Below are 21,200 nucleotides of genomic sequence, written 5' to 3' on the forward strand. Positions count from 1 at the left end.
CTTAGCATAGTACCGTCCAAGTCCATCCATGTTGCTGCAAATGGTAGAATGTCATTCTTTTTTATGGCTGAGTAGTATTTCATTGTATATATATATATACCACATCTTTTTCCATTCATCTGTTGTTGCACACTTAGGTTGCTTCCCTATCTTGGCAATTGTAAATAATGCTGCTATGAACATTGGGTTGCATGTATCTTTTTGAATTAGTGTTTTTTAGTTTTTTTTTTCTCAGATATATACCCAGGAGTGGAATTGCTGGGTCATATAGTTGTTCTATTTTTAATTTTTTGAGGAACCTCCATACTGTTCTCTACAGTGGCAGCACCAATTTACATTCCCACCAACAGTGTAGGAGGATTCCATTTTCTCCACATCCTCACCAACATTTGTCATTTGTGTTTTTTTTGATGATGGCTGTTCTGACAGGTGTGAGATGACATCTCATTGTGGTTTGGATTTGCATTTGATTTGCAACATGATTAATGATGTTGAGCATCTTTTAATGTGCCTGTTGGCCATCTGCATGTCCTCTTTGGAAAAATGTCTACTCACGTCTTTGGCCCATTTTTTAATTGTTTTTTTCGTTTGTTTTTTTGATGTTGAATTGTAGGAACTGTTTATATATTTTGGATATTGACCCCTTATCGGTCATATCATTTGCAAATATTTTCTCCCATTCAGTAAGTTGTCTTTTCATTTTGTAGATGGTTTCCTTCACTGTGCAAAAGCTTTTAAGTTTAATTAGGTCCCATTTGTTTATTTTTATTTTTATTTCCTTTGCTTTAGGAGACAGATCCAAAAAACTATTGCTTCGATTTATGTCAGAGTGTTCTGCCTATGTTTTCCTCTAGGAGTTTTACCTGTGTGATTTAAACTTGGTTTTCTTACAGTACAATAATCTTAGAAAGCAGTAAAGGCTCCAGATCCGTGGAAGCTGATTAGTAGACTTTGCAACCAAATCTACTACCAGCCCTGAGAGTTAGGTATAGACATGCAATCTCCTTATTTGGGAGTGGAATATTAGAGGAGCCCACACTCTTAACCTACTCATCCAACTTAAGAAGGAGGCAGCAGTTGGCACACCACTTTAAAAAAGTGATCGAATACCTAAGCAAACTACATTATTTCTAGTTTTCGTTCTGGTTCTTAGCAACAAAACAAAAAACCTACTTTCCCTAGCCATCTCTAGCATTTTACCGTCTCTCGTGGAAAAATGGAAATGGAAAACATCTAGGAAATAAGTACTATTTTGGGAAAAAAATGTCTAAAAACGGAAACACAAAGGAAATTTTGTATATGTGCTATATAATTAATGTTTGTTATATATCATAACAAATGATATATATGTATAAATTTATATATATATTCTATAAAGTGTAATGCCATTGCCTAAGTTACTCTTTTTGTTTAATGTAAAAAAAAAATCGGATAAACCTAGGTTTCTTAAAATGTGAAGACTTAGGGGGAAAATCAGAGGAAGATTTTTCCAGAGTTTCTTTTTTTTTTTTATTTGAAGTATAGTTTATGTACAATATTATATGTTACAGGTGTACAATATAGTGCTTCACAATTTTTAAAGGTTATACTCTGTTTATAGTTACTATAAAATATAGGCTATATGTCCCATATTGTACAGTATATCCTTGTAGCTTATTTCAGAGTTTCTTTTTTATCACTGAAAAGATTTTTGCAAGGAGAGAGGAAAGTAATCTGCAAAACTTGTTTGCTCTTCCTGAGACTCCAGCATTTATGCGCTTAAGCTCACTGAGATGAAGTGCCCATTTAAGTGCTGCTTTCCTTCATGATGATCCTGATCTGGTGTAAAATGAGGGTGAATAATAATTGCTCAGTCTGACAGCCTCTGAATCCTGTGGCTCCAGGATGGGAGGATGTGCCCACAGGAAAAGAGATGTCAGCCATCCCCCCCATTGAGCATCTCCATTGTGGGCTCAAGCTACACACCCCTCAGATTTGAGCAGTAATCACCATGAAGGGAAACAAGACTTCACAGTTACTACCCACAATCTGCAAACCCTTCACAGTGACCTGGGAATCATTTACTCTTTCATTTGGATTGAATTAAATGAAACAAATCGAAAGTTGTGCTTATTCTTTATAAACTTTCCCTTGGATTCCATTCAGAGACCTTTCCTGAGTCCTCTCTCTTTGGACAGGTGGAAAATTCTGGTGATCCCTGGCTCAAAGGTAGAAATTCACAGAATATTTCATATTTTGAGTCCATTTACCTGGTCATGGCAACGACGTCGACTGTCGGCTTTGGAGATGTGGTAGCCAAGACATCCCTAGGACGGACCTTCATCATGGTCTTCACCCTGGGGAGTTTGGTGAAGAATGTTTTTATATCTTTTGAATATAGCTACATAAACCAAAAACATTTGGTTAATGGTGAGAAACAAAGTGAAATAGGTTTGAGAGTGAATGTTGCATTTTTCAGAGCGGGTGTCAAATGAAAATGAAGAGATATATGAATCCCATATTTTCCAAACTGCATCCCCTGGAGCACATGATGTAATTGTTCAATTGCCAGGGATGAGAGTGGTAGACAAAGGAGAGCAGACTTTCCTAATTAGCCTCTGCATTGATTTGAGCAACTGCATCTTCCTTCATCTTTTGCCCATCGGATTATAGTCTTTCTTCCAAAGAGGAAGGGGATTTGAGATTTGATCTGCAGGAAGTTGTGTTCTTTCCAGCCCAAATGAGTAAACTCTCTCTAAACCAGCATTTTACTGGAGATAAGTGAACATCTGTGCTTGGTTCAGGAGTGTGTCAAGGACAAAGGAAGCCTCCTTTTCTTTTAGTGACTTTAATGTCAATTCCTTAATAACCATGGCCGAGTTCTCCACTCTACCTTTCTGATATCCCCCTGTCCACATCACTGTTACATCCCCTCATTTCTGTCATTTTCCCTTAACCCTACTCTGTCCCATATGCTTTGTTTTTTCCCCAAGCCCCAAATAGTATCAAGTGAAAGAGTCAGAAGGGCAGTTAGAAGTGATGAGAGGACAAAATGGGTGGGGAGGTTGCCTTACTGCTTGTCTTTGCTTTCATCTTTTTGAAGGATGAAAAGCATTTTATTAAATTTTAACCAAATCCAAAGGCCGAAGTAAGGAAGAAAATTGGTCTCCCTTTAAAAGCACAGTTCCCAGTCATGCCTTTCTTAGAAGAGGGAAAGTTTTACGTACCTGCTTTCTCCTTTGTAATCTTGGAATTTTGGAGTATCCTTGGAAGTAATGAGACCTCAGGTTTTATTTGCCGATCATTTTAGGTTCTGTTTGCGAACTACGTCCCTGAAATGGTGGAACTTTTTGGTAACAAGAGGAAATACACCAGTTCCTATGAAGTGGTCAAAGGAAAGAAGTAAGTAGCTTTCAAGTATAATTTCTACAGTTTGAGGTATTCTACTAAGTCACTCTCTCTTTCGAAACACTATTGCCTGGCCTAGGTGGATATATTTGCAAGGTCCTCATTCACTAAAGAGGGCCGTGCTGGAATAAATACCATGAGAAGATATTTGCTACTCGATACACACTACCATCTAGATGCTCATAAGAGGATTAAATAAACTAGAATGACAGATATGTTGTCATTCGGTGTCACATGCTGATTGTGCCAATATTTGTACATTCCGTATCTCAGACTGTTCTCTTATATCCATTACTGATTGTCTTACTCATTTTAACCACGTGGTTGACTCATGGCTAACTTTACATAATGGATCAAATTAAAGTCACAGTTCGAATTTAAAATAATTCAATTCTGTTGTCTTAGCCCAAACTCCCCTAAAGCTCATCCATGGGAAGAGGTTTGCTAGAGTGAGGAGGGGCTTCAGCCTGTCCTCCAGTCCTTCACAGATCACCTGTCTGTCCATGCCACAGCTGTTTGTTCCCGGGAGCGAAGTGGATTTGGAGTTGTTTTTACTCTATTTCTCTGTGGATATGTGTTACCTCCATTGCCATTATGATTTTTCATACCTAAGAAGAAGATAAGGAATTGGAAATCTTAAATTCAAAGCGATTCTTTTTTATTTAGTCTCTTACCTGCTGTAGAGGAAAGAGGCGCAGTGGAGATAAACTCCTTTGGGGTGATGTCTTAACACAGTTGGATAAAAACCAACATTGATCCAGGAGTATGAAGAGGAAGGTAACAAAATGAAATGAATGAAAAACAAATATTGAAAACAATGAAATAAGCTAGATAAGCCAAAGTCTAACCCAGTTCATCTCACACATGCTAAATAGGCCAATGAGGTCTGGAAAATATAAGTTTAACTTAGGCTAAAATTACGCTTTCAGTTTTCTTACATGACTAATGGGAGGAAAATAGCTTCTTTATGTATATGAAACCTAAGGAAATTGACAACTATTTTTCAACATAGAAGTTGCATGCATAGATTTGTGGACCTGTCTCTCCATTGGACTCACTTTTTTTGTGAATACTAGATAATTTTAGATGCAGAAGATAAACTGAAATAACCTAGATTCTGGTGCTGCCTCAGCCATAGTATTTGACTATGGGAAAATCAGTGAGCCATTCTGAGCTCAGTCGTTCCTCAGTGAAAAAAGATGACACCAGCCAATCAGGAGTCAAGTGGAAAATCAAGTGAAATTAACACACGTGCAACTCCATTATAAATTATAAATAACCGAGAAAAATCTAGCAGTTACGATAGTTATCCTTAAATGCCTGAAAAGCTATGTGTAATTCAAATGTGTGGAATCATTCCCTACAGAAATCTGATGCTCCTTTTGTATATTGGAGATGCAGTCCTTGGTGTTTCTAAGTTTAAAATCTAGGTGGAACAAATACCAACTTTTTTTTTTAACATCTTTATTGGAGTATAATTGCTTTACAATGTTGTGTTAGTTTCTGCTGTATAACAAAGTGAATCAGCTATATGCATACATATAACCCCATATCCTCTCCCTCTTATGTCTCCCCCCCACCCTCCTTATCCCACCCTTCTACGTCATTGTCATTGCAAAGCACCGAGCTGATCTCCCTGTGCTATGCAGCTGCTTCCCACTAGCTATCTACTTTACATCTGGTAGTGTATATATGTCCATGCCACTCTCTCACTTCGTCCCAGCTTCCCCTTCCCCTTCCCCGTGTCCTCAAGTCCATTCTCTTCGTCAGCATCTTTATTCCTGTCCTGCCCCTAGGTTCTTCAGAACCATTTTTTTTTTTTAAATTCCATATATATGTGTTAGCATACGGTATTTGTTTTTCTCTTTCTGACTTACACACTTCCTAACACCATACACAAAAGTAAACTCAAAATAGATTAAAGACCTAAATGTAAAGCCAGACAATGTAAAACTCTTAGAGGAAAACATAGGCAGAACACTCTATGACATAAATCACAGCAAGATCCTTTTTGACCCACCTCCTAGAGAAATGGAAATAAAAACAAAAATAAACAAATGGGACCTAATGAAACTTAAAAGCTTTTGCACAGCAAAGGAAACCATAAACAAGACGAAAGGACAACCCTCAGAACGGGAGAAAATATTTGCAAACGAAGCAACTGACAAAGGATTAACCTCCAAAATATACAAGCAGCTCATGCAGCTCAATATGAAAAACACAACCCACCCAATCCAAAAATGGGCAGAAGACCTAAATAGACATTTCTCCAAAGAAGATATACAGATTGCCAACAAACACATGAAAGGATGCTCAACATCATTAATCATTAGAGAAATGCAAATCAAAACTACAATGAGGTATCAAATACCAACTTTTATTTCAAACTAAGTTTAAGCTAATTGTCCATCTCTAAATCTAGACAGGAAGATACTTTTGTTCCTGGGATGATCCACCTCCCATGTTTTCACTTTCTAGGTTCATTGTGGTCTGTGGAAACATCACTGTGGACAGTGTGACGGCTTTCCTGAGGAATTTTCTCCGCCATAAGGCAGGGGAGATCAATACTGAGATTGTTTTCCTGGGAGAGTAAGTGTATCTGTATGACCCGTGGGCAGGGAATACTTGAAATACGTGTGAATATTTGTAATGGAAGAAAATTGCCCTTGCGGTATTAATTTTTAAAATTCGGAAATAATAGTAAGCAATAAGTAAGGAAAAAGCAGTTCATGACCAGAGTTAACCTCTGAAAATATATCTTGCCAGATGTTTTTCCCAGTGAAGCACTGGGAAATGCCTATTTAATACAAAAAGAGTTTTAAGTAGGCAACATGGTTTCTAACTGTTCTATTTTACAATTTTGGTTCCTAATGAGATTGAGCAATTTTTGTGTGTTTTGATGGTTCGTGGTTTTTTTGAAGTGGCTCTTCATTTCTCTTATCCTCTTTTCTATGAGGAGGGTCCTCTGTTACTTTGCTGACTTTTAAGCACTCATTATATTCTTATATTAGCTGCTTTGTGTCATATGTCGTAAGTATTTTTTCCTCTCCCTTTGCTTTTTAATTTTTATGCATACTTTTGTTGTAAATCGAATACGGAAGCATCCTATTTACATGGACTGTAATCCATCCACTCTTTCCTTTTGGCTTTCTGCTTTTCTGACATTCTTAGACCCCTGTGTCCTAGAATTAAGTAACTATCTCTCTAGCATTTTTAGGTTTTCATATTGAAATGTTTTATATTTAAGCTCTCTGGAATTGACTTTGTGTAATGTGTAGGGAACTAACTTCTTTATTTTTTTCCAAATGGTCAATCCGTTATCCAGACGTCACTCACTAAATAAGTCACCCAGATATGAAATGGCATTTTGATTTTATCCAGGATTGCCTATCGGATCACCTCGGCCTTCACGCATTTCGTAGTTGAACACTGTACACTCTTTACATTCTGACACCTTCAACCCACCGTTACCTTGGGCTCTCAGGTGTAAGATAACCAGTAAGCATTTTGAATTTCTTTATGGTGCTGTTGACAGACAGCCAAGAGTTCTTCTTCAGAATCATTGTCATGCCTGTCTGTTCAATAATTTGTGTATTACTTGAATTCTTACTTAAAAAATAGTAAAAAAAAACAAAACAAAACCAAAACCAAAGCGCTTAAACCAGTGATAAGAGGCTAATAATTGTAACCCAGCTGAGACAAAGAGGAAATCATTAAATGTGTGGAAAGTAACTTCTTTTATCTGCTGATGTATTTTCATAGCCTAATGTAGGTTATTGTAGGTACTCGTCGAGGTAATGAATGAAATTTCTTAAATGGTACAAAATGTTGGAAATGTCTATCTAGAATTTTGTCAATTACGTCTATACTCTGAAGACTCCAAAACTGATGTCCCCCACTAGACATTCTCTGTGGCTTCATAGTCACACAACTAATTGCTTACTGGGTATTTCCACCCCAGTGTTTCAAAGACCCCTCAGACTCAACATTTTCAAAAGTAAACTCATGATTTAATGTCCAACATTTACATCTCACAAGGCAAATTAAAAAATTAAAAATTAAAAAACAAGAAGGAAAGGAAACAGCTTTTCCTGTCTCAGCAAGTGGGACCTCATCAATGCCGGTCCTTAAAACAGAAAACTAGGCGTTGTCTTTGACTTTACTGTCTCCCTCAAACCCTGTGTACATGTTCATCATCATCAATTGCATCTCCTACATAAATCCTAATTCTACCATTTTGTCTCCGCTCTCACAACCCTATTCAAAGTTCCTATCTTGTCTCTCCTGAACTTCTGTAAAGGCTACTTTATTGGTCTGTTCTTTCTGCTCAAAAGCTCTTCTGCTTTATGTGACTGATTTATTTTCATCTCCCAGCACTCAGAGTCCTTCCCTGGCCAAGTTATCTAAATTAATGTCTTCTAATCCTCCTATCTCATCACCCCATTTATTTGCTTTAAAGCAATTATCAGAGTCTGTGATTGCGGTGGATTTTCCTTTGGTGCAGAGGTTCACATTACCTTTCCTTACTGTACATTCATGCTGCTCCTCTCAATAAACCTGTGCTGGCCTTTGACTTAACTTGAGAAATAAAATTCAGCAGAGGGAAGACTGTGGTAGATTGTTTTTTAAAAGATGGCTACCAGAAACCCCTTCCAAATGTTTACACATATTCTCCCTCCTCCCACCAAAAGTGGAGTCTTCTAGCTTCCCTTCTATTGATCTGGGCTGGCCTTTTGACTCATTTTAACCAATGAAACATGTGTAAATGACTGAGCCAGTTAAAGGACCACCCCATAAGGAGCCTGTTACCTTCTGCGCTCAGTGTCTTGAAACCCTGGACCACTATGTAAGAAGTTCACCTCCTCCTCTAGGGGGAGGAGGCCCATTTCAGCTGCCAGCTCCTCCAGAAGCCCAGCTGAGGTAACAGACCTGTAAGTGATGCCATCTCAGAGGTTCTGGCCCACTAGAGCTCTCAGCTAAACAGAGTCATGTCTCCAACAAAACCGCATGGAGCAGAAGACTGACTGAGCTGAGCCCAGTCAAAACAGAGAATTCAAGAAATAATAACTCATTATTTTAAGCCACAAAGGTTGTGCCAGATTTTGTGCAAACCTAGGGAACTGATACAGAAATTAACACTTTTCTTTCTTTGGTTACTTGCTTATTATTTAAAGCAAAACAATATCCAAGATATTATGTTCTGAAATGTCATAAAGGTAAAATATTAATTTATGTTTCTATAATTCAGGATAAGTAGTAGCATGCAATGAAAACTAACTATGGCTAAATTAACAGAAAAAAAAATTGATATTATATAGCTGTCAAAACATCCAGAAGAGCCAGATAACTAGGCTTAGAGAATACACAACAATGAACAATGATGAGATATTTATTTCCTTGAGTAATTTGTATTGTTATTGTGCCTGAGTGGGTACATAAATATTGATTTATTATTCTTTATATTGAATGCATACATCCTATACACTTTGTATATGTGCAGTTTTTCACAATCAAATGAAAAGACGAAAACTTTCTAGAGTTGAAAAAAAGATATCAGTTCTCAGATTGGAAAGGTACAATAATGCTGATCAGGGTAAATGAAAATCATGTACACACCGGCACGTTGTCATAACATGTAAGGCCGGGGTCCTCACCCCACCTGTCCGCAGCCTGTTAGGAACCAGGCCGCACAGCAGGAGGTGAGCAGCAGGCGAGCGAGCGGAGCTTCATCTGTATTTACAGCCGCTCCCCATCGCTCACATTACCGCCTGAGCCGTCCACCGCCCCGCCTCCCATCCATGGAAGAATTGTCTTCCATGAAACCGGTCCCTGGTGCCAGAAAGGTTGCGGACCGCTGATGTAAGGGTCACCTAATTCAGCAGTTGTTGAGGGATGGGGCAGATCCGTGTAGGAATCCAGAAGATAGTACTATTCCAGAAAGTAATATATGAACATAACTTACACATCAAATAGCAGAACACTTATCACCAAATATTTAACCCCTTCCTATTTTTCCAGTCTTACTGCTCAGAGATAACTGTTTCTTCTAAGTTTAAATCTATGTTTTATCACTCTTTTGACTCCTCAGTTGTACACAGTATTTATTCATCACCTGATATTTTGCAGATATATATTATTCAGCCCTCTGCACCACTTTCCCTTCTTCAGTTGTTCCATTATAGTTATCTTCTAATTTGTAATTACAGCGACAGTGTTTATATCATTATGGCTAATAAATGTTGGTCTTTGATAACAGTACATTTCCTCAAATTTTTTTCCAGTACTTAATGATCGCCTGCTTTTTATATGTCTATCATTAAATATTTTGCAATAGATATATCACATGCATAGCAATAAATATTTTCCAACTTTTTCAGCATTAAATAATCTCATAAGAACAAAAGTTGAGTGAAAAATTCCCAAGAGTTGCACAGGAGTCACTGGAGCATAGAAAAAATATCTTAGAACTTAACATTTATTTTTAAAATAGCAAGGTAATAATTAAGCAGTATGTTTAAAACTCTTTATCCCAAATTATAACTCAGAAAGAAAATTACATAGAATTACAATATACATTAAAATGAATTACTGTGAAGTGAACACCCATGTAACCACCACCCAAATCAAGATATATTCTGTTGCCAACACCCCAGGAAAACCCTCCCCAATTATAACCCAATCTTTAGTCCCTAGAGATAATTATGATTTTGACTTTATATCTTACATTTATTAATTGTCCTATCTCCTGTGTTTATTTAGAATACTTAAGTTTTTCCTGTTTTTAAATTCACATAAATGGAATATAAATTTATTTACCTCAATGTTGTGTTTGTAAGATTCATCCTTGTTGCAGCTGGGTGTAGCTGTACCTATTCATTTTCATTTCTGTGTAGTAGAGCATTCCATTATATGAATACACCACAATTTTTCTTAATCCATTCTACTGTTGGTTGACATTTCTCCTCAATTTTGGCTATTATGAAGAATGTTGCTTTGAAAATTCTTATATATGTGTCCTGATCCCCAGGCATTAAATTGCAGGGTAGTAAATCTTCCTGTAACAGAACTGTCAGTCATTGAAAATGCTTTTTCTGGTCTGCACTTCCACCAGCAGCCCTGAGAGCTCCTTTCACCATACAGCCTTACTACCGCTTGGAAATGTAGCTTCCTATCCTACCTAACACTTAGAAACGTCAGTCTTTTTAGTTTTAGCCATTCTTTGGGATAGTGTTTTGCAAGACAGTGTATCTTATTGTGGTTTATAATCTCATTTTTCTGGTTAGTAATGAGGCCAAGCATATATTCATATGTATAAGCCATTTGGGTTCCCTCTTATGAAATGGCTGTTATCTTGCCCATTTTTTAAATTAGAATATAGTTGATTTACAACGTTGTGTTAGTTTCTGGTATACAGTAAGGTGATTTAATATATACATATTCTTCTTCCTATTATTTTCTATTATGCTTCTTTTTGGCCATTTTTATCCTAAATTAAGTGCAGATCTGCCAGTGACAAGCTCTTTTTTTTTTTTAATGTAAGGACATCTTTATTTTCTTTTCATTCTTGAAAGATAATTTTATGGATATAGAGTTCTAAGCTGCTGCATTTTATCCTTAAGAACCATGAAAGTATTATTCTGTTGATTTCTGGCTTTTGTTGTCGCTGTTAAAGAAGTCTGTTAAACTATCTTCTTTAATGAATTATCTTCTTAAAAAAATTATGTATTGTACTTAATGTGAAAGTATGTTATACATTTACTATGATGTGTGTAGTTTTGAATTTCTGATAATTTATTGTGCTTAGTATTCATGAGTCTTCCTGAGTCTCGGGGTTGGTGTTTTCCACCATTTCTGGAAGATTCTCAATAATTTCTTCAAATATTGCCCTTGTCACTATGTTCTTTCTCCTCCTTTTCTGGGAATTCAGTTATAAGTATGTTAGTCCTTTTGTTACTGTGCCAAATATATTTCTTACCCTCTGTTTTGTATTTCTCCTCTTTTTTGTATCTCTGTATTACATTCTGGATACTTTATTCTGAACTACCTTCCAGGTTCCTACTTCTCTCATTTTTTAAAAAAAATTAATTAATTAATTAATTAATTTTTGGCTGTGTTGGGTCTTCATTTCTGTGCGAGGGCTTTCTCTAGTTGTGGCAAGTGGGGGCCACTGTTCATCGCGGTGTGCGGGCCTCTCACTGTCGTGGCCTCTCTTGTTGCGGAGCACAGGCTCCAGACGCACAGGCTCAGTAGTTGTGGCTCACGGGCCCAGTTGCTCCGCGGCATGTGGGATCCTCCCAGACCAGGGCTCGAACCCGTGTCCCCTGCATCGGCAGGCAGATTCTCAACCACTGCGCCACCAGGGAAGCCCCTACTTCTCTCTTTATCTGTGTTTAATCTATTTACAAACTCATTCATTGAGTTTTTAATTTGAGTTATTGTGTTTTTCAGTTCCGGAATTTATATTTGGTTCTTTATCAAATATTCTCTGTTTTCATAGTTTCTTGTGTTTCCAAGGTTACCTTTTATTTATTTCAGTAAAATAAACATAATTATGTTGTAGTTTGTGTCCCATAATTCAGTGTCTTAAGTCTTTGGTTTTTCTTGTCTGTTGTTTCCACTGGTTGTTACACATAGTATCTTCTTTTCTTTGTGTGCTTTTTTGTCTTAGATTATGTGCTTATTCTTCTATTAAAAAATATTTATAGAAATAACTTGTAGCCTAGAAAAATATTACATTCTTCCAGAGAGGATTTTTTTTTAAATTTTATTTATTTATTTATGGCTGTGTTGGGTCTTCGTTTCTGTGCGAGGGCTTTCTCTAGTTGTGGCAAGCGGGGGCCACTCTTCATCGTGGCGCGCGGGCCTCTCACTATCGCGGCCTCTCTTGTTGCGGAGACACGCAGGCTCAGCAATTGGGGCTCACGGGCCTAGTTGCTCCACGGCATGTGGGATCTTCCCAGACCAGGGCTCGAACCCATGTCCCCTGCATTGGCAGGCAGATTCTCAACCACTGCACCACCAGGGAAGCCCCCAGAGAGGATATTTATTTACTTCTTCCAAGTACAATGGGGCACTTGTGCGTTAGGACCACGTAAATCCAAATTCAACGCTAGAGGTTCACTGTACTACCCAGGTGACAAACTCAGAATGAAAGTACATCTGAAAACTAATTTATTCAATTTTACACTTCTTCTATGCCTGCATACCTTTGTTATGCCAGGTTAAAATTTGGAGGAGTTACTAAAGTCTTCATTTTGTGTGTCAGGGGAGCTGGAAGTTTTTGGACCCCTTACCTTATGACATCACCAGAATGTTAGCTCAGTTTGGTAGCTGTATCTTCTGAATTACTAAATGCTTTGGTGGGTGGGGGGACTGGACTTAACCTCCAAGACCTAGATTTCTTCTAGATTTTGGCCTGGAAATTCTTCACGGTCTGGTTATGTCTTTCATGATTTATTAGATATTTTTATATTTCGTCCAGCATTTTTATATATCCTTAGTAGAAGGTTGGCTGAAATTACCTAGTTTACTATGCCTGAAAACAAAGGCCCCAGCTCTAGTGATGTTTAATATATGAAAACCTGCAAAGCTCTCACTTGTTCACATATGTTTTAAAGGAATAGGGGAAGTTTTACTCATGAGGATTGACAAGTTCAGAGAATTTCCAAATATTGCAGTTGATAGTGGGCCAGATAACAAAAGTATTGTATAGTCTATTATAAGGTTTTGGCTTTAAGGAAGTTGCCTTTTCTCCAAGTCAGTTCTGAATTCTTGGAGGACTTTCAGCAGAGGGATGACATAACTAGATTTAGTTTTCTTCTTTAGTGTTGGGAAATTAGAATTGGATTTATCGTAATTCTTACAACAGCCTTTGTACTTGACTTATACATAAGCACATTTTGGTTGTTTGTTTTTGTAAGTAGCTGTTTTTAATAATGCTCTAAGCACCAGTACATGAACTCACCATCAAGACAAAATTTAGGACAGAACCCATATCTAACTATATGATCCTACCCACATTTCATACTTCTCTCAATTGTTTTGTACATCATCATCATTCTTTATCTCTCCTATAGTTTTCTTGCAATTATGTACAGTCTTAAAATGTTTAGCTATGTTTAACTTACAGAAGGAAGATCACACCAATGGAATCTTGTGGTACTTAGATTTTCCTCATTTTATATTTCTAAGATACACTCATTTTTCTGAGTGTTGCTGTAGTTGTTTACTGTTATATGATATTTCATTGACAGAGTAAACCTTAGTTTATTTATCCACTCTTGGTGTGATTTGCATTGTTTCTAGATTTTTCTATTGGAAATAATTTTGTTATTAACATGGCTTCTGTGTGGCTCTTAGTGGACCTGTGCAAGAGTGTCTGTGTATGTGTGTGGGGGGGGAGGGTGGTTTAATGGTGTGAAGAATGTGAATGTTCATTTTTAAGAGATAGTATCATTTTTTTACTAGTGGTTGCACCATTTTTCAAGCTTATCAGCAATGTGTAAGTGACTTTGTGTAGCTATACATCTACATTCTTTCTAACAATTGGCGTGGTCATACTTTTTAATCTTTGCAGTGGAATCAGTGTAAAGTGGAATCTCATCATGGTTTTGATTTATAGCCTCTTATCACTAAGTATGTAGTTTCTCTTCGTGTTTATTAGCTAGACTTGTTTCCTCTTTCTGTGAAAAGCCTATTCATGCATTTTACCTGTTTTTCTATTGGATTGTTTGTGGGGTTTTTCTTATTTAATTTCTAGGAGTGCTTAATGTATTCTTGACACTAACTCTTCATCAGTGATCTGAATTGTAACTATATTTTTCCAGTTTATAACTTGTCTTTTCACTGAGTATTAGAAGTATTTTGATATTCAAAAGTTTTTAATATTATAGTTCAAATTTTCAATCATTTCAATTGTATTTAATGATTTTTTTGGTTCTTGTTTAGGAATTTTTCCGTATCCCAATATTTAAAAGATATTTAATTACATTTCCTATTAAGAATTTTTAATTTTTTTTTGATGTTTAAATCTCTAATTATACTGGAATTTGTTTTTTTATGGCATGACGCATGAATAAAACTTCAGCTTCTTCCATAGATAACCATTTTATCAATGCTAGTTATTGAATAAACCCTTTTCCCCTCACTGATCTGACATGCTACCAGTATAAATAGGTCTATTCTGTGTATTTTTTAATCAATTTATCTCTTACTGCACTAATACTATACTTTTTTAATTGCTAAAGATTCATAATTAATCCTTATATATCTTAGGGCAGGTTTTCCCCCCTTGCTCTTCTTTTTTCAATAGTTGACAAGCTCTTCTTGGCCCTTTATCTTTCATATAAATTTTATAATCATTTTACCATGAACTATGAAAAACCCTGTGGAAATTGATGGGAGGAATCTAATTGAAACTTTGGTTTAAAATTGATTCTTTGTGTTACAAATTCTTTCTAACTCTGAATATACTATGGTTGTCTACTTATTTAGATCTCATTTAGTGTCTCAATAATATTGTATAATTTCCCAGGCTTGCTGATGTTTATTATATATTATGTAATTTTACATATGTATATATGTAATAAATATATGTGACATATATATTTATAAGTACTTGATATTTTCTGACATATTTGAAATAGTGTCTTATTGTATTTTCTACTTGTTTGCTTTTGGTATGAAAAACCAGAATTGACCTTTGTATATTAATCTTCCATTCGTCCATATTGTTAAATTAGCCTCTACTTATTTTTCTGTAGTGTTTAGGGGTTTCTATGTAAATAATCATATTAGTTCAGATAAAGAGAGTTTATTTCTTCCTTTCTAATCCTTATGTGTACAGTGTATCTTTATTTTCTTATTGCTCTTGCTAAGACATCAAATATAATGTTGAGAAAAAAGCAATAGTTGTATCTCTTCTTCATTTCTCATTTTAAAGAAAACTTTTCTAATATTTTCCCACTAAGGCCATCCTTTTTATTTTAGAGATACTCTTTATTTGGTTAAGGATATTCTTTTCTCTTCCTAACATACCATGAGTTTTATTTCTTAACTGTGAAAAGATATTTTAATCAATTTTTTCTCTGCATCTGAGGTGGCTGTGTAATTTTTAATTTGTTAATGTGGTGAATTAAATTAATAGTTTTGCTATAATGGTTATTTTGGCTTTGTAATATTTGCTGGGGACCATTCTCTATTTTTAAGGTGTTTGAAAGACTTTGTATAAAAATGGGATTATTTGTTGCTTGAAAGTGCAGTAGAAGTTGCCTGCTAAACCATTTAGAACTGGTGGTTTTAAAAATTTTGTTTAATGTGTGGGTCTATGTATGTGTTTTGTTCATTTTTGTTTCATTTTGAGAGATTTTAAACTAAACTTCATTTCCTTTAATAGTCTTCTAGAGTTAGTTCTGGTAAGATTTATTTTTAGTAATTTGTCTATTTTGTCTAAGTTTTAAAAGCTGTTGCATTTGGTTGGTTGTTGTATTCTTTGATTATTATTTTTCATCTCTACTTTGCCTGTAGGTATTTTTATCTTCTTTCAATATTATGAGTCATTTTTGTCTTCTCTTTTTCTCCATCAATTTTACTACAGCTTTGCCTATTATATTAGTGATTTTTTTTTTCAAAGAACCAGCCTTTGTTTTTGTTCATCTTCTCTCTTTTATTTTTCTTTTCTGTTTCACTGTTTGCACTCTTGTGTATATTGTCTCTTTTCTTCTTATTTCTTTGGGTTTATTCCAATATTAATGTCCAAAGCTGTAACTTTCCCCTAAAGCATGCTTTTATTGTATCCAAAGACTTAGATATTTAGTGTTTTCACATAATTAATTTCTAAGAATTTTATAAACTTCATTATAATTTCTTCATAGCTCATGAGATTTTTAGCAGTCTGTTTTTCAAAATTTCCAACTATGATGAATATTTTTAAATTTTTTTGTTATTAACTTTTACTTTAATTGTACTGTGATCAGAGGTCATTATATGTACAGCAGCTTTTTTTTTTGCAGTGTGTTGAGGCTTTCCTTATTGGTCAAGTAAATTATCATTTTGGTAAATATTTTTGTGCTGTTGAGGAAAATTAGAATTATTCACAGTAGCCATTATATGGAAACAACCTAAGTTTCCATCTATGGATGAATGAATAAAGAAGATGTGGTATATATATTTGAATGATATGAAATATCATTCAGCCCTAAAAATATTCAGCCCTAAAAAAGGAAGGAAGTCCTGTCACTTGCAACAACATGGATGAACCTGGCAGGCATTATAAGCTGGTGAAATAAGCCAGAGAGAAAAAGACAAATACATGGTGTCACTTATATCTGGAATTTTTTTAAAAAGCCACACTTATAGAAACAGAAAGTAGGAAGATGGTTTGCCAGGGTCTGGGGATTGGGGGAAATAGGGAGAGGTTGGTAAAAAGAATACAGACTTTCAGTTTTAAGATGAATAAAGTCTGAGGATCTAATGTAAAACATGGTGACTATAGTTGATAACACTGTATTGTATAATTGAAATTTGCTAGGAGAGTAGAATTTAAATGTCATCACCCCCCAAAAAGGTAAATATGTGAGGTGATGGATGTGTTAATTAAATAATGGGAGGGATCCTTTCACAATGTATACATACATCAAATCATCATGTTGTACACTAAATATCTTACAATTTTAACTGTCAGTTTTGCCTCAATAAAGGTGAAAAAATTTTAAATTAGATATCCTAAATATTGTTTGCAGAATTTATAAATATCAAACTTGATGATTATTTTTTCTCCTTGATCTGTCAGTAATTGAGAGAGATGCATTGAAATCTGTCATTACAGTGGCAGGTTCATCTATTTCTCTTGTTTTGTTAAAATTTTTTGTATATTTAGAAGCTATTTTATCAAATTCATAGTTGTTTTAGAATGCTATGTCTTTTTGAATAATTGAAATGTTTTCATTGATCCTGAACTTCTTTGTTCTTAGTAATTCCCCCCCCTTTTTTTTTGCATTAATCGGATTTGTATTTTTTCATGTCTCTGTGATTGATTACCCCTGAGCTTCAGACCCATTTCTGGAATTAGGCTAGTGGTATCTACATCACCTAAGGACGTGGATTAATAATGGAGGATGGATGTTTTCCAAGAGAAGATTAGAGTTTTTATTAAATGCACTAAATACTACAACAATCTCTAAACCAAAGCCAATCTTCTTTTTCCGTATCTGGCACTATGTTCTTTGTCCAGGGTTCCTCCTTCTTTGGAATTGGAAACCATATTTAAGTGCTACATGGCCTATACAACTTTCATTTCTGGATCTGCACTGAAGTGGGAGGATCTGAGGCGAGTTGCGGTGAGATCTAGTTCTTTTCCTCCTTGTCATTTTCCTAAGCTGCAGCAATTAAGACAATAGTGTGTATTGCTCTTCCCAAAGGATTACTCCAGACTCTTGAATTGGGGGAAATACGACTTCTTCAACTTTAAAAACTGATCATAAAGAAATGTTAGTAATTGACCTCCAAATCCTTCTTGACAGATACCAAGCAGACCTCACTATTTACCTACATTTATATTTAAATTTTTTAATTTCACTAAATTCTCTATCTAGCACAGTTTTATGTTATCAGTCTAAGAGATCTGAAAAAGTTGTGGATAGCAGAAGTCTGTTAAATCTTTCTATCCAAGTGGGATTCTTACCAGATGACAGATTTCTAGGAGTCTGTCAGCTTTTACCAGCTTCTCCTAAACACACTGATATGCCCTCTGATAGGAAAGGCACGAAGGAAAATAGCAGAGATCCCAATTAGGCTGAGACTAAAAGAGATGAGCAACAGCCAACCCTCTAGACATCTTGCGTTTAAGATCAAGGCCAACTTCCTCTCATGTTTTAGGTTTCGCACAATCATATGGAGCAAAAGGTTCAGTTTTTTTAAAGCAGAGATCTATAGAGTCAACACAAAGAATTGAAGCAAAAATTGACAAACACAGTATAATCTTTCTCTTTCCTGCCACTTGGGGTTATAAGAGCCACTTCAATAATTTTTTTGCTATTCTGAAAGGTAAATAAATATACGGGAAGTTGCTTAAAAAGATCTTATTACTCATCACTAGTCATAAATTGATGTTTCTGGATGACAGGAAAAATATCATTATGCACTTGTTCCATTTTAAAGCAATCTACATCTATGTTGGAGACCCTGGTCCGTCTGTGCAGCCCCTTTCAGCATTTGCTGGACTGTGATTCTGATGTAAAGACATCCTTATCACAAGTCCTTCCCAAGTGTGCTCTCTTTCTTATTGGAAATTGTATGATGAAACCATAAGAAAACCCCAAAGGGGAACACGTGAGCATTTCCCATATATAATTAACAAGGTGGCTGCTGTTTAATCTTGAAGAATAGGTGGACTCTGCAGAAGCATGCCTGATTATAGCCAACCCTCTGTGCAGTGATTCACATGCTGAAGACACTTCAAACATCATGAGGTAAGAAGCTGGCACTGTGTCTTACATGCTCCAATGCTGATCTTATTTTTACCTCTTTTAAAATAAAGCCCCGTGCATAGGACTAAACAGATGTCATGTATCACAGCACAGGGTTCATCATATTCCAGGTTTCTGCCTTATTTTTTGGCCCCAGAGACTGTGCAGATGTATGAAAAAGGAAGTCAGGATAGAGTTTACTGTGTGTCAGTGTGCTTCTCCACTTACTTTCCTGGAGTTCTGTAGGGATAATAGCTGTCTAAATTTAAAAAGCAAGCATACGAATAACTGATAACTGTTCAGATAGCACCATTCTAACTAACAGCCCCTCAAAAATAAAGACGGCATTTGTGGTTTGTGAACCTTATTTGTAGACTTTATTTACTGGGGTTTTTCTCCAGTAGTCCTAGTGAAAGATTGTGCATGGTTGAGTATGATGTGCTTTTGACTATTGGCAGTATTTTCAAGATGGCTAGGGTTAGTGTTACCATCTTGAACTGTGAACTATCTGTGAGCAGGAACTCAATTTGTGGTAAGAGATTCAAACTGTCATTGTGAGGGCAATGCCATTGTACCTAACCCAGATGAACTGTTGGCCCCCAGAGCAAAATAAATACACAGAGCTGAAGGTGACTCTACAAAAAACAAGAAAAGGCTGAGAACTTGTAACATGCAGTAAATATAAGATAGATCTTAGTTTCTTAATTTGTAAAATAAGAAAGTTGCATTAGACAGTCTGTTAGCTACTTTGAGCTATAGATAGCAATTCAGTCTTTGTTTTTTTCTGTAATTAATGTGTTTGAGTTTGAAGACTAAAATATATGAAACTGATTATTTCCTCCTCAAGAATTGCTCCCAGAAGACCACTCTTAATACCAAAAGCTTACCTTTCCATAGATTTAATTTACTAAGTCACTAAAACCATAGCACTCTTCTGTGTGTGTGCTATTAAAGATCATAACACTGACCTTTATAATGTGCTGTTTTCCTGTGCTTACCCACACATTAACTTAACTTTGAATTGAATTATATTATAAAGACATTGGATATGGCACATCACTAATGAGCATATTTGTTATTTTTGTAGGGTGCTCTCTATCAAGAACTATTACCCTAATACCAGAGTCATCATACAGATACTTCAGTCCCATAACAAGGTATTGTAACATTATAGCCTGTTCAGTCGCCTCCCTTTTTAGTTTGTAGAACTAAATGAACTTAGTTCATCTAAGTAATGTATGAACTTATTACTTTATAATGAGTCTACACACAAAAAGCTTTTGCCAGTTGCAGGTGAAATTTGGAGCCCCATTAATATTGTTAATCACATAAAAATGCAAATTTGGAAAGAGTTATGTTTACATACTTTAAAAGCTATTGCCTGATGGTCTGGAGTCCAGTCATTCTGAATTTAGGTGCTGACTGAGATCCTCCCCTTTGGGACATGGACAGGTCTTGGCACACCCTTAAGTACTGGGAGCCACTAAAAATAAAGTAGGCAGATTGGACAATGACAAGGGTTTGAGAAACAACCAAGGGCTAGGGCAGGGTTGAACAGTAAGATTCATCTACTGCACAAGTCCACTCATTCAAGACAGGGAGAGGTGGCTTTTTTGTCTCATGCACAGAAACCAACACAGAGAGTCAAATAAAAGGAAGAAACAGAGGAATATCTTCCAAACAAAAGAACAAGACAAAACCTCAGAAAAAGACCTTAATGAAAAGGATATAAGTTACTTTCTGATAGAGAGTTTAAAGTAACAGTCATAAAGATGCTCACTGAGCTCAGGAGAAGAATGGATGAACAAAGTAAAAATTTCGACAGAGAGATAGAAAATATTAAAAAGTACCAAATAGAAGTCACAGTGCTGAGGAATACAATAACTGAACTGAAAAAAAAAAACGTAATAGAGAGGTTCAACAGCAGACCAGAGGAGGCAGAAGAAAGGATCAGCAAACCTGAAGACAGGATAGAGAGTGTAGACCTCACATAATCAGAGCAGCAGAAAGAAAAAAGAATGAAAAAGAGTGAAGATAGCTTAAAGGGACTTATGGGACAACATCAAGTGGACCAACATTCACATTATAGGAGTCCCAGAAGGAAAAGGGAGAGAGAAAGGGGTAGAGAACTGACTTGAAGAAATAATGGCTGTCAGCTTTCCTAAACAGGTATTCAGATCCACAAAGCCAGAAAGTTCCAAATAAAAGGAACCCAAAGAGACCCATATCAAGCACATTCTAATTAAAGTGTCAAAAGTTGAGGACAAGGAGAGAATTTTAAAAGCAGCAAGAGAAAAATAACTTGTTACATATAAGGGAACTCCCATAAGATTATCAGCAGATTTTCAA

At 35.9% G+C, this 21,200-nt stretch overlaps 1 protein-coding gene across 1 annotated transcript in view; it reads left to right on the forward strand.

Moving 5' to 3' along the window:
* KCNU1 (potassium calcium-activated channel subfamily U member 1) overlaps positions 1–21,200 on the forward strand; it is a 135,168-nt gene that overhangs the window by 23,770 nt on the left and 90,198 nt on the right. The window contains exons 8-13 of the mRNA XM_036838630.1: positions 2,178–2,348; positions 3,290–3,381; positions 5,866–5,976; positions 17,618–17,723; positions 18,772–18,854; positions 19,939–20,008. Of these exons, the coding sequence (XP_036694525.1) occupies positions 2,178–2,348; positions 3,290–3,381; positions 5,866–5,976; positions 17,618–17,723; positions 18,772–18,854; positions 19,939–20,008 (633 nt within the window). The remainder of the gene's footprint in view (positions 1–2,177; positions 2,349–3,289; positions 3,382–5,865; positions 5,977–17,617; positions 17,724–18,771; positions 18,855–19,938; positions 20,009–21,200) is intronic.

Source organism: Balaenoptera musculus, chromosome 21, assembly GCF_009873245.2.
Source record: "Balaenoptera musculus isolate JJ_BM4_2016_0621 chromosome 21, mBalMus1.pri.v3, whole genome shotgun sequence".
Taxonomy (NCBI): Eukaryota; Metazoa; Chordata; class Mammalia; order Artiodactyla; family Balaenopteridae; genus Balaenoptera; species Balaenoptera musculus.